Genomic DNA, 14,216 nt, shown 5'->3' on the forward strand with positions numbered 1-14,216 from the left:
GTATTACAGCTTACTGACTGGTTTATTTACTCTCCTGTCATCACACGTCCTGTCTTGACTCAATGTAGGGCAATCAACACACCTGCGTGGCTTCAATGACCTTCTCCCCACCTGCGGCTCGTTCTCCTTAATTAGGCAGCAGTCTATAGTATACTTTCTCTCTTCTATTATTCCCTGCCATATTTTAGATTGAATCTCAACCTGTTTTTGACCTTGATTCCTTTTTTTCCCCCTTTTTGGATTTGTTTGAATTGAGTATAGAACGGTATTCCCGATATCTTGACCTCTGCCAGTAAACTGACTAAACTGATTTTCCTGCTTCTGTGTCTTGGTTTGAGGTTCTTATCTCTCTAAATCCTCCAAAGTTTCTCAGAGACCCCAGCAATACATAGAATATCAATGGTGTTCTGTTTTTTTTTTCCATGTCTGATGTCTTTTTCCGGAGGTTTCGATGAAGGCCCTGCACACTTCAACTTTAAGACAGGAACTCACTCACACACAAAGGGAAAAAGTCCAAAGCAAAAACAGAGCAATGCAGTTTGTGCAGTACAAAGTAATGAGAATTGACCTGAACTTTATAATGGGGAAAAAATAACCACCGCACAGGACTCAGCTCTCCACTTACATCAGGAGGACAAAAAACACTTTTTTGAGATTTGTGAATTGTGAATTGAACATTTGACGTTTGATATTATCTGAACAGTGATTGGGGCGTGAGCAGAACCCTGCGGTAACTAATGACAGATGTTGTGTACTTTTGTTTAGAAGCCATGTTGTTGGAAGTGGCCCAAGACACCCACTATGAGCTGACTCCTAAGCTGCCCTGAGTTTCCCCTGTGTGAGTTTTCACTCACTAACCCAGTAAACAAGACAGGTGAACTCCAGGCTCGTTTCACGCCACAGGGACAGTAGCATTTGGAGTCTCCAAAACGTAGTGGTTTGGACATAAGGCACTTGCAACTTTATACTTTGCATAACGGTTCACTGTCAAACCACAGTGGGTGATGGGGACACGTCAATAGAATGTCATGATTTTGTTGACACGAAGGACAGAGACACAGCTGCTGAGATCAGATTAGAAATCCTGGAGGTTATTAGAGATTGAGGATAAGATATAGAAGAGGAGGCTGGAATGCTAGTGGACTTCTCCTTGCTGAATACACACACATGCGTGCACGCACACGCACACACCGATCTTCACTGTGGTACCTGCGTACATGTGTGTATTCGAGTTATGCGTGAGTATTGTGCCATAAGCTGACAAACTTCCTGTCGAGACAGGAAATGCATTCTTTGGTGTGTGTTCCTCAGTCTGGGATTGTGTGTGTTTTCTCTCTGTGTGTGTTTGTGTAGAGACAGACAACAGACATGTTATGGTACCTTCAAGTAGCTATCTGTGGAATGCGAGTGACTTCCCCTGGTCGGTCTGTAATAAACAATATGTTGACTGGCACCAGACCCAGTCATCTACTGTTACTGTGTAGGGTATACAACCATAGATTATTCTTGTCTTTTAGTCTTCATTAGCATTTGTTAAGATAGATAAAGACAGTATGTATGTTCTTAAGACGGTGGGGCTACTGTGGCAGAGCGAGTCATCTTTCAACTAGAAGTTTGTGGGTTCAATTCCCGGCTCTGCTAGCCTAACATGCCAATTCAGTTACAAGTAACAACCACTTTATCTCCTAATGTTTCAACCTGCTGAATAAACTTAAGTGAAATTTAAGTTTTAGGGACAGTCTGACAAAGCAGTTGTGAATTTACAGCAACACATAGTATTTCAGCCTCCATAATGTAATTTTTTAATGATAAATTTGTGTGCCATCTATTGAAGCGGTCTGTAAAAAGTAACGCACGTGAGTAAAAACTTAGTTTAACAACTTTATTTCATACACAGTCAATATTTACATTACACATTGGGCCAGAAGCAAAATAGCAAAAGTAGCTTTCAGGCAACAAATAAGCATTAAGTCATCCAGCAAACAACAACTAAGCACGGCAAAATTGTACACAGAAATAACAATAATAATAATAATAATAAAAAAAAGTTTTACAGTCATCAACAGACATTTACAAAAAATAACGTGGATCAAAATGAAGCTCTTGTAACAGAGCCACTTGGTCTCACATCGCATCAAGAAGGTTTTTGTGCTGACAGAGAAGACGACCTCCATCCTTAAAGCTATAATATGATTTTTTTATTTATTTTTTTCATTCAAAAGCCTTGACCTGCTGCCAAGGCATTAGAACACTGTCAGTTACGTCCAAAGCCTGAGTTCATCTCCACAGTCAGTTGTGTGGACAGTGCAGGACTCATAGTCTAAGCTACAGTTAGCATTCTATATCTATATCTACATATACAATACAGTGCTGGTATTGCAGCCCATAAAGCCACATAATAGATCCTTTTTGGTGTGAGCTGATTCATCTCCATTGTCTTCATTTTTCCAAACATCAGTTAGAACCATGCTGATGTCTTTGCTTTGGTCTGATCAAGAGCTACAGAAAGAGAAAAAATTAAAAAAATCATTTATTTGATTACCTCCACTTCTTGCACATGTTAGAATACATGTAAGTTCTGACATATGTTACTGCAGTAGCAGCTGCAGTATTTTCTAGTATCTACCTGAGTCATATGCCTCCAGAGATCCATGTATGGGAGAGGGGGTCCAGGTCAAAGACCTCGCCGGTGAAGGACTGTTGCTCCTGAGATCCATCTCTGTTTTCACTCCCTCGTGGTGTGGAGACGTCCCTGGATTGGCACCTGGCTGGTTCTGTGTCCTTACACCAGGTAGCAGCAAGGGACTTAACCTTGGATCCATTGCTGGGCTGTGGGCTGTGTATGTATGGAGCATTGGGTGGTGGTGCCGGGAGTGGATATGGGCATGGGTGTGAGGATGGTAAACCTCGTGGACATTGGGGTAGCCACTTGTGCTCTGAGTGTTCAGGCTGTAGGTCCAGCTCTCTGGCAGGTTACCCGGAGGTGGGAGGCTGGCCTGGGAAAGCACGTGGCCAGCCCACAGAGCTCCATCTGGGTGATTGAAGGAAACTGGGCTGGGGGAAAAGTCTGGGTGGACTGAGAGCGAGACGGAAGGGTGACAAGCACTGGTTTGTGGTGGATAGGTTGTGCTGTTCCAAACTGAACCGCTCTGGCCCTGAGAGAGGGAACTGCCATCTGAAACAAACACAACGATGTTAACATTTAAATGCCACATGTTCGGATCATTTTCATTACTTTAGGTGTTATATGTTGCAGATGTGTTGCCCCTCTCACCTTTCCATGAACCAGTAGAGGCTGACGCAGACTGCTGGCTCACTCTGATCGGCTTGGTCTCGCTGTTGAAGGCACTGGACTGACTGAGAGCTCGGGAGAAATGCTCATCTATCACGTCGCCAATGTTGCCTTGGAAGTACGTGAACAAAATGCACCGAGAGCTCAAGTACTCAGCTTCTGCAGGTTGAGAACCGTCCTTCAGCTCTGAATTGGATGCTAATCTGTGTCCGGGACCATGCTGGAGATTGTGGTCCCTGGACTGCATTCCTCCTCCTTCTCCTTGCTGCTCCATACACTCCTGCATCTTACTGTAAACACTCAGCTTCCTCTGTACAGAAAAAAAACAGAAGAGAATAAAACTATAGATTCAACCAGGGATGAACCACAATTAAATCAAATAGATAAGACCGATTTTCAGTGAATTCACTGTCGATAACTGAACATAAATATCTATACTAGTCTAAGACTAGACTTTAAATACATAGATATTATTTTTTGTCACGTATATGAGTAATTCTTTTATGTGGGAGCAGCCTGGGAGTTGTGTGAAAACTGATTTCTTTTTTCCCATACTGCTTTCCAACTATTTGAAAAGCTCCATATGCCTCATCCACATTCCTGAGTGAGAGACTAGCTGCCATGACATCATCATTTGACCAAGATTAATAAATGAAGTTGAAGATGTGACTGTGTGAGAGTCGAGTAAGTTTATATAAACACACATGTTTGTATATATATATATAGAGAGAGAGAGAGAGAGAGAGAGAGCGATATATACTTCTGGTATTAAACAAACAAATGTGTCCGGGTTTATACAAACCATTGTGTAGAATACCGTCTTCTCAAATGGCAATTAATAATAATAAAAAAGAAAACATGTTATTTGTTAACAGAGCGTCCTGTAAACGTATAGTCATGAGTCTCTCACCTGTTGTTGTTGCTGCTGATGGTGGTGGTGGTTATAGTAAGTCGCCTTGTACGCAGCTGCGGGGAGGTAGTGCGCTCCATAAGTTTGGTGGTACATCACATCCAGGCAACTCATAGCGACGAAGCAAAGTGGTGAAAAGTGGACAAAGTCGTAGGAGAGAAACGCGCAGAATAGCAACCGAGGGCGATTCTCCCTAAGACCTCAAACGGGCTGTATCCCCTGAGCCACCGGCGCCTCCATATATGCCGAAACGCATACAATGGCCATGTCGTCCAGTTTGCATAGACACAATGCGCCTCCCGCTGCGCGCTCCACCAGCACCACCCGGGGCCACAAAATGGATCAAAACGGTAGAAGATGCACACGCTGTATCCGAAAAGACACCCTTTTTTTTCTCTCTTACAAGTTTTAGACCGATTCTGATTGGGTGCGCATTCCTTTCCCCCTTTTTGTGTCTTACTGTTTTGGAGGGGAGTTATATTTAGAGAGGGCTGGGGCCGTTTACGCACGCCCACCAGGGAAGGGCCTTACGGGACAGAGGAGTTTATGCACTAACTATGCACCTAAATGATCTGCTGTTCCCACTAGTTGCACCCATTCATAAAATTACCTAATGTACTCAGTGTGTGTCAGACCAGTGACTGTATATAAGGTCAAGACTATGGAAGATTTTGGAAGTTCATGAGCCCAATCAGAACTAGCATCATAATCATATCATAGAAGAGATTTTCTTCAGTGTTTTGTAAACAATGTACCAAGAAGAATTACAAGGATCAATAACCATAAATATATTTTGCAAAAAAGCAAAAGGAGACATTACAACAATTTAAAACTTAAATATGTAGAAGTAAGACAAGAAATATGAACAATATATAGTATGAACATCTATGAAGCATATGAAAAAACAGTATACATTCTGCATATATGTGCAGTACAGTACACATAAATGAACAGACTTACGAATTTGACAAGACACCAGAATGTCACAGCTTTTTCAATTCATGTAATTAAACTGTGTAACTGCTAAATCGCAGATTCCGACACAAAGGCCAAAATGCAACTTAAATATTTCTTTTAGAGGACTATAATGATTTGTTATGTGTTTTCATGAAAAAGAAGATTCAAAATGAACGTGTTGCATGAACAGGAGCAATTCAATGACAGGTGCATGTAGGCCACTCAAGGTCATTTATGAGAAAGGCTTAACATGTTCACCCTTAAGCTCACAGTTAAATTGAGTTGAAAAGATAGAACACTTGAAACAAAGCACAACTTAGTTTTGTTGTTGTCTGCTTGTGTATGACTTTACAACATGTTTTTAACATGATTGTGTTACTGCCCTTGAGAGTGTTCAGTCACTGTCTGTCAGTCTTCCCCTCTCTCCCTGATTGACTGGGAGCAGTTTGCTGCCACCTGTTGGTGAGCTCAGTCACTTGACATTGTTTGTGTCTGATGTCATCCACAGAACACACTTCCTACTCATCCATGTGAGGCACGTCCACTGTGTTGGAATCGGGTGAAATGATTTTTATTTGGTTGAAATGAAATATAAATTGATTATACTGTACTGTTGTTGTTGTTGTTGTTGTTGCTGTTTTGTATGAATTTGTCATTACCACAGAATGAGCCTTCCTCACCATGTGTTTACTGGACAAGCTAAATAAACCCTTTACATTTTGACAATAGTTTTGATGAAGGCTATGATATGTTCTCCCTCATGCTTGGAAGACAAGAGTGAAAGCAGATATATTCAGTTTCACTGTAGATGTTGCCAAATCATTCACACTGTGCCCTTTCAATAATCAAGGCTTCTTGATCCTAGAGCATCTTGTCAGGTTTATTATTCAAGAGCTTCAAACCTCAGCTAATCTACACTGTACTAAGTCCTGTGCTGTTTGCTGGCAGGTTTAGTTTTTACTTGCACTCGGGTATAAATCATGACCAGATTCTCCCTTAGTGTCTGAAATGATACCAGCAATTTATTTTCTTTCAATGTCTGCTTATTTTTCCATTTCCATTAAAAAAACAAAACAATACTTAAAATTGAGCACCGTGGGAAACTGTTTGCCCCTTTCAATCAGCAACACCTGAGTAAAATGACAGTTGACCTCAAATAGCCCAGCATGACCCCAGGCCGGTGTCAGCCTCAGGCAGACTATAAGAAATAAAATACAACCCCCTAGTGGTTGTGGGGGGGAATCTCACAAATAAAAATGAGACATGGCTCCTACATTTGGCCTCAGTCTTAAACCGTTTAGCACATTTGATACCTGAGGTCTATGACAACTTGATTACAGCAAATATGTCACTTTTGTTGATGTTTCATTCACTTTCATAATGACAGGGTCATTTGTTCAGCTGTGAATTCTTTTTTGGGCAACATTCACTGTAGCAAGAAAGTAACTTGACATTATAAAGCACATTTTGCCTTTTGCAGCAAGAAGACCAGGGTTTGAGACCCAGTTGGAACAAAGATGTTTCCGCATGGAGTTTGCATCCTCTCCCCGTGGGTGCGTGGGTTTTCTCTGGGTTCTCTGGTTTCCTCCCACAGTCCAAAAACATGCAGATTTTGACGATTAGGTAAACTAGACACACAGAATTGAGTCCAGGGTGTATTCTGCTTTTCGCCCTATGTCAGTTGGGATTGGTACCAGCGCCCCCTGGTACCCTCATGTGGAGGATAAAGCGATAGAAGATGGGTGGATGGGTGCAAAGGGATAATGATAAGGAACAGTTTCAATCAATATTGCAAAAAAATTTAGATAATGAGGATGGGTAGGTGAATCAACAGTAGTAGTTTCATTCGTAATTTATTTGAATACTATTAAAATACACCCACAATAAATGTATGGTAAAAGTTCCTCAACAGATTGGTGGTCAGCAGGTAAAGTGATGTCAAATCAATCACAAAAAAAGTTGTGGAGCTGTGAACAGTCAGTCTTGTCCCCATAAATCACACGGTGACACGTACACGATGTCTTGATCCCAAAACATCACTCAGCGTGACAACAGCGGCAGCCAAAGAGACGTCAAGCAGAATTCATCCACGTCTCCATCTAGTGTTCTCACAGAGGAAATCATGTCCCTCGCCGTCTGTGCCTGCTCCAGAAGTGGGGCAGTGGGACACTCACACTGTGATGCCTGCAGACGGCAGGAAGCATCAGGCACACACATTCTCACATTTGTCACGTACACATTCACGCGTGTGCACACGCTCGTGCCATGCCTGCACACTTGATAGCACACATTACACCAGACAGATACATACAAGTTCTGTGAAAAATACCTCGGGGTTTTTTCCACCAAACATCTGGAGCAGCCTGTGCCTCCTCTCCTCCTCTGCTCCTTAATGAGGCACAGAGATGTTTATTAGCGGGTGTTTTAGAAGTGAGAGGGGAAGGGACCGAAATTAAAGTGGAGTTAGTGTTTTAATGTTGCGCAGCCCTTAAAAGAACAAGGGACACCTCCAGCGCTTTAGATCTGAAGAAAATGTCTCACGCTGAAGAAAATTCACGGACACATTTCACAAAAACACTCTCCTCCAGAAGGGATTATGTTGTGGGGATACGTCCCAGGAAACCAAAAAAAACAGGTCACAAGTGCTGTGTCCTATCTCTGAGGGTGAAGAAAAAGGAAACAGACGGAAAGTCCAACCTTGACACCGACAAAATAACTTGTACTTGAACACATGTAGTCAAACTCCTTTTCTGACAAATGCCTTTTTGCCGATGAAGAGATATGTTTTATTCAACATTGTACACTGCACTGCTGATGAGGCAGGTGTGAGATAATGCTGAGTGCTGTGGATGATTATATCTCGCATTAAGCAGAGTGCAGCATCATGAGTTTTGCTGTGTGGTTGCTATCACTCTGCGGCGCCAAGAGACCGCCAATAGACCTACACCTGCCTGGGCTGACTCTCTGAACAACCTGAGGAGGATGATGATGATGATGATGACGACAATGAGGGTACAAAGCTCCTGCATCAGTCAGCGTAACAAATTAACGCACATTATGATGGATTTTCTGAGTGATCTGAAGCTGAAAAATTGTTCCTCGCAATAGAAAACACATTGTGGTTACTAATTATCTGCATCTTCATGATTTGCTGCTCTCACAATGGACACTTTCATGAAGGGATCTCCCTTACAGTTGTTCAGTTCTTACAATTATTCAGTGCAACTGGCGACCAGTGTCTCAGAGCCTCAATGATGAGATGTATAAGTTCATTTCTTTATAACTTTACAACCCGATATCTTCTTTTTCCAAACTCTACTTTAGCTCCAACTGGCACAGCCTCAATTGATGTCACTTGAGGCAACTTTCTAACAACAAAACACGTGGGATTCCTGCTCCAAACCAAAGAATGAACCACCAACATATTATGCCCAGTTACCTACACTATTCTTTTTATTATTATTTTACACATAATACTACACTTGCACATTTAAGGCGGATTTCTCCCTGCAGTCACTGCTTTAGTCATGCTGCATCCTCTTAGTAGAGAGTGTGTGTTTGTGGGGGAAGAGTGCAGACATTAAAGTCTATAATTAAAGACTCATTAGTGCAGCTCAAAGTGATGCAATATGAATGGATTTTTATTCACTGTCATATTCATTAAAAAAAAACTCCAGTCACTACACTTGGAGCAGTATTTACTCCCCATTTAAAACAGGAACACAAGACTTTATGCAAAAAAGTTACACAGAACGTCACGTTGGAATCACTGACACTGTCGCATCGCACCAGTGAACAAAAGAGACTCATTTATGGAAATGGCGTTTCAATGTGAAGCTATAGTGGGGAAAAGCCTTTTTCAATCAAACTAAAGAGACACACTCTTGCCGTTCCATTATCGCAGTGATCTCACACATGTGGTTTTGATTGGTGAAGCCATTATTGCACATTTTACACACGGAAATTGGACTTTTAATTGCAAACACTAGACAAAGAGGAGTACGACTTTCATAGTCTTTTCTGAGAATCCGTGCTTGAACATCTGTCCGTTCACAAAGTGACCAGTGGATTCTCGGTTTTCGTGGAGTCTCCACGCTGACCTTGCTTAAAAAAGCAGATAATTGCTTTGTCCATCCTCCAGTTTCAACTTGTATCCTGCACACACAAAGATAATGGCTGCCCGGCAAGAGCTAATGAGATGATGGAGACTCAAAAGACTGGGTAATATTTATGCGCTTGACAGCTGTGACCTCACTTCACCCCCCGACGACCAATCTGAGCGGTATTTCACTTGAAAAGAAAAGCTGGACATGGATTTAAATTTTAATCCTGGAAATGCTCAAGACATCGGCGGAATACTGAGACGCCGAGACACAGGGGTTCATATCTTGATTTTCTGTGAAATTAAGCAGGTTCTTTCCATAACAGTGTGCTCCATCACTTTAAATAAATAGATACATTTTGATGTCTTCTGAAACAATAGCATGCATAGAGAAGAATGCAGACGTGTGTAACAGTAAAAATAGCAGCAGGTAGTAAAAGGATATATATATATACTGTATATATATATATATATATATACATATATATATATATATATATTTGTTTGCAATATCATTTATATAGCTCTTAAACCATAGTTATTCAAAACTATATTTCTTTTAAAAGAGATAACTATTAATTGTGAACATGCTAAAAAAAAGGGCTCAGCTCTATTGTATATCTCCTTGGTTTCAGTCTCACTTGTTCTCGGTTTGTGCTCATATTTTCACGATTCATGATGGACATCAAGTGAAAATAATACCTGAATAAATCTCAAAGTCATTTGTGTCTGCGTGTGTGTCTTATGGGCTCCACTGTCAGTGCATGCCTTTTGCAATGTCTCAACACATGTGTTTCTCTGTGTATTTCTGTGTTTGGTTCTAAATTTATTAATGTTGTTTTTCGTGGCTCTGTGTGTCTGCGTGTTGTTGCGTGAATGTCTGCCATGTCTGATTGCCTTGTTTTTTACATGTTCACTCAAGCGGCTCTGTGTTAGCCTCTCTTAGACATCACAGCAAGTAACTATCTGCACAGGAAATGTTATACATTGGTATACAAAAACAGTGGACTTCTCATTTTACATAATTGTTTATTACAAAACAGTAAGTACATAACATACAATAATTTTTTTTGCTTATTTTAACCATAAAAGGGCCAGAAAATGTCCTTTGAGAAAGTGCTTTTGCCCATTTTTTCCAGAATAACTGGCAGTTATTTACAGTTTACTGCATGTTAAAATAGTGTATTAACAGGGACAACAAAACCTTTTATTGAGAAAAAACACTGTAGTTGTACACAAAAACTTTTTTGTGTGTTGAATTTGAAATTTGAACAGTATAAAACATATTTAAAACTAGTACCGCAAGCGGTTCTGAACGGGGTCGAGCACAATGTTAGACTTTACTTCCTGGTTTGGGCGTTCCACTTCCTGTGGGGAGGTAATCTTTTACGGACATGTTCAGGACGGGTCTGGGGTCTCATATCAAGTTTCAGGTGGATACAAAAATCCCTGTTAGAGCAGCATCACAAACTGTAAGTGTAATTCTGTCTGCTGTCACCAGGGGGAGCAGTTTTGAATATTTTCATACAGGCAGCTTCAGGGACGGACTATCATCAATCCTAGCAAGTTTGGTTCAGATTGGTCCAGGATTCGCAAAGTTGTAACAGTTTGTTTTTTTAGTATTTTCTGCTTCCACCAGGAGACGCTGTTTTCAAAATGTTCCATGTCTTCAGCAACGACTACTCATCAATCATAGCAAGTTTGGTTGGGATCGGACCTTCCATCGCAAAGTTATAAGAGTTTTGTTGTCTGTTGTGGAAAATCTGAATTGACTTTGCACCTTTGCCTCTGGCAACACCGTAATACGATCTGCCATCATATTCAGCACGCATTATCTACCATGTGTTTTGAGTGTTTTCACCAATTTTGAGTTTGATACGATAATCTCTGTAAAAGTTATCACATCAAAGCTCTAGGACAAATACCATTGTTGCGAAATGGCCAAAATTGCCTCCGATTTGGTGTGCAATCCAAGGTGGCGGCCTTCCTGTAGGATTCACAGGAAAGTCGTCATCAACTTTTTTGACCGTCCCCACATAATGAACGTGTGTACCAATTTTCGTTCAGCAGATGACCTAATACAGGTTTTTTGCGTTAGTTTTTTAGCCCCGCCCACTTTCATTTTTTGATACGCATTCCCCGAACCACTAATAGACGTAATTTTTCACCAGGTCTGATACGGTTGCAAAAATTGATGAGTTTTGGGGTATGTTCAGGGCCTCAATAACGCGATTCATTTGCAAAATAAGAAGTTTCAATAGGGTTCTACGCACCTTGTGCTCGAACCCTAATAACATTTGTTTGAGTCTTTGTCTCAATGTCCAAAAACAGGCCAAATAATGGAAACTATGTACAGGCATTTTTTCCAACTCTTTCCTCTCTGGTGACAAAGATGCTGATTCGTGACAGCGTGAGCGACATTACCGTATTAACTGCATGCAGGCTTTGACGTGCAACTTCTCTGCTTTCAGAAACCGCTGGAATTTTTCCGTCGTGTAATTACGGTAATGAAAAGTGCGCTTGCAAAAACATGTCATCTGCTATGCGCTCGGTGTTAAAGGGTTGATGACTCTTAATGTACAATTCTGCCTCAGAATTCAAACAGAATTCAAACCCTGATTGGATGTATGCAAGTTTTTAACTCATTTTCATACCGAACACATTTACAAATTCTTTTTGTTTTAAAAAAAAAAAAAAACATTACATTTCAAGTACAGACCATGTGCAATACTACTGCATGTATAAATAATCATTGTCTATATGAGAACATCCATGTGTTACATGTAGGATATCCGATACTGTATGCAAATCTTCTCACTTGGTCTGTTGTCTCCTCACACAACTTAACACAACCAAACCTCCTTCGCAGAGGGAAGGACTCGTCCTCCGATGCCCTTCCACTTGTAATGACTCTAATTCCCTCATGCTAATGGTGTGTCTGAGACTCAGCCCCTGCTGGGACCACCAGCCCACTTCTTGTGGCCTGGCCCCAGGGCTAGGAACACTGCGGACTGCAGAGAGACAGAAGAGGGAGAGAGAGAGAGGGTGAAAGCAGGATGTGGTTGGTTGGATGTAGGATCTCCCCTCAAACAGATTGGCCACCTCAGGCTAAAAAGAGACCTGTGGATAAAAGAGGGTGTCATTGATCCATGCCTGTGTGTGTGCCTCACTGACTGTGACATCCAAAATTGGCGCCAGCAGCAGATTTAAGCAATAACACATCACTGTTTGACCTTACTCACAAAACCAACAGCATGTCTGCAACTTTCGTGTGTGTGTCACATGGGCATCTAAATGGTAAATCCCCATGTTTTTTTTTTTTGTAGGTGTGTGTGTTTGTGTGTGTGTACCACATGGGAGACTGGGAAGGTTGGGGGTGGCAATGATGATGAGCAAACACTGCAGGGGAGAATAAGCTCTCATTACCCTGCAGCTCCCTGATGCTGCATTGCGCCGGTGAGCGCAACTAGATTTGTCCCATGGGCAGAAATGAGTGGAGGCACTCACTCGATTTATTAGACCATCCCAAACTCCCCTGCCCTCTGCCTCCCCCACTGTTTCACCCTGTCTTTCTGCCTAACATCCCTCTGTGTCTTCCCACTCTCGCAGCCACCTGCTGTCTTCCATATGTCCTAAATCCTCTCCACTGCTTCGCACTACTTATATCTATCTATATATATATATATACATATATATGTATATGTATACATATATACATGTGTGTATATACATATATATATATATGTATATACACACATACATATATGTATGTATGTATATAATATATGTGTGTGTGTGGTATCAATGGTCTCTTCTGACTTTTAAACAAAGAGTGTTTGGCATATTGTCAAATGGACAAAGTTTGCACAGAGTAGACAATCACACTTAACATGGCACTGCCCAACATGTCTCTCATTCAAGGCGTCATTTACGTTCTGTTCATCTTGGCCCACTTTATTTATTCATTTTATCATTGTTTTGGACTGTGAGGATTCGTGTTGCTGTGAGAACTTGAGTTGTGTCCTGGCTTTCAAAATCTGTTTTATTAATTACTGTATATAGGATTGTTTTTTCCTTGTATTATCATTTATTACATACTTGTTTTCTTAATGTACATTAACTCTTTGAATCTTGAATCTTTTTTATCAGTTTAACTTGCTTGAGTGGCTAGAATTAAGATAGAATTATATATATGAGAGGTTATCATGACTGTAGTCTGTTTTGCTTGTTAAATTAAATTAAAATTCTAATCCATCTAATGGTTAGGAATCTCTCTATTGTAGTTTGGCAAACTATAGGGGCCCCCAAACAGCATCTTGCATAGGGCCCCCACAGAGCTAGAAACGGCCCTGGACTGTATAAACTAAAAGGACATCGTCCTCTGGTTTCCTCCTGAAGCCAACCATGAAATATGAATATATTGAATAACCACTAGTGGGCAACTCAAGATAAAAAAAAAAATAACTCTGTTTAAATGGAAGTCGATGGGGAAATCAGCTCCCTCTTTGTTTTTCCAGAGTAAGTGATCGTCTCAATCACTAGTTTCAGGTCTTTCACAAAAGAACATGATATCAATTTTGTGTATTATGTGCCGTTTAGAGTAAGCTAGATGATAAAGCATGGCACATATGAGTGGACAGCAGCGTGATTGACAGCTGACATTCTCGGCTGAAAGTCTGGGTTTCAAACGGGAGTTCAGATTCCTTTGGCTGACTAACCTCATCTCTGATCATTTCAGATGTTTTGAAACCATGTGAACCTTACCTCTTTCTCAGCTCTATCTTATCTTTATTTGTTCGAATGATACATCCCACTCTTCTCCTCTACCTCTTTTTCCTCTGGTATTCCCTGTGTCCTCTGAGCCTATTTTTTTTATCTCACTCTTCACATCTGGGAAGCAGTGAAGTATCCATCCATCAGACAGAAAGAGTGCAGTTGAAATCCCGTGCCTCCCA

General features: G+C 41.1%; 1 protein-coding gene across 1 annotated transcript; it reads right to left on the minus strand.

Annotated features, from left to right (window-relative positions):
- Positions 1 to 1,868: 1,868 nt before the first annotated feature.
- Positions 1,869 to 4,665, minus strand: vgll3 (vestigial-like family member 3). The gene is made up of 4 exons (XM_058622198.1): positions 4,203 to 4,665; positions 3,275 to 3,602; positions 2,627 to 3,175; positions 1,869 to 2,499 (listed from the first exon to the last, which is right to left on the minus strand). The coding sequence occupies exons 1-4, from the start codon at positions 4,314 to 4,316 to the stop codon at positions 2,459 to 2,461; spliced, it is 1,032 nt and encodes a 343-aa protein (XP_058478181.1). The 5' UTR covers positions 4,317 to 4,665; the 3' UTR covers positions 1,869 to 2,458.
- Between the last annotated feature and the right edge of the window lie 9,551 nt (positions 4,666 to 14,216).

This window comes from Solea solea, chromosome 2 (genome assembly GCF_958295425.1).
Source record: "Solea solea chromosome 2, fSolSol10.1, whole genome shotgun sequence".
In the NCBI taxonomy this organism is placed as follows: Eukaryota; Metazoa; Chordata; class Actinopteri; order Pleuronectiformes; family Soleidae; genus Solea; species Solea solea.

Bases quoted from the DNA above. Each gene is read 5' to 3' on its own strand.
- vgll3 (XM_058622198.1), bottom strand. From the start codon at position 4,316: ATGAGTTGCCTGGATGTGATGTACCACCAAACTTATGGAGCGCACTAC. The intron at 3,176-3,274 runs GTGAGAGGGGCA...TGTTTGTTTCAG, and splicing joins CTCTACTGGTTCATGGAAAG to ATGGCAGTTCCCTCTCTCAG. The intron at 2,500-2,626 runs GTAGATACTAGA...CTCTTTCTGTAG, and splicing joins TCTGGAGGCATATGACTCAG to CTCTTGATCAGACCAAAGCA.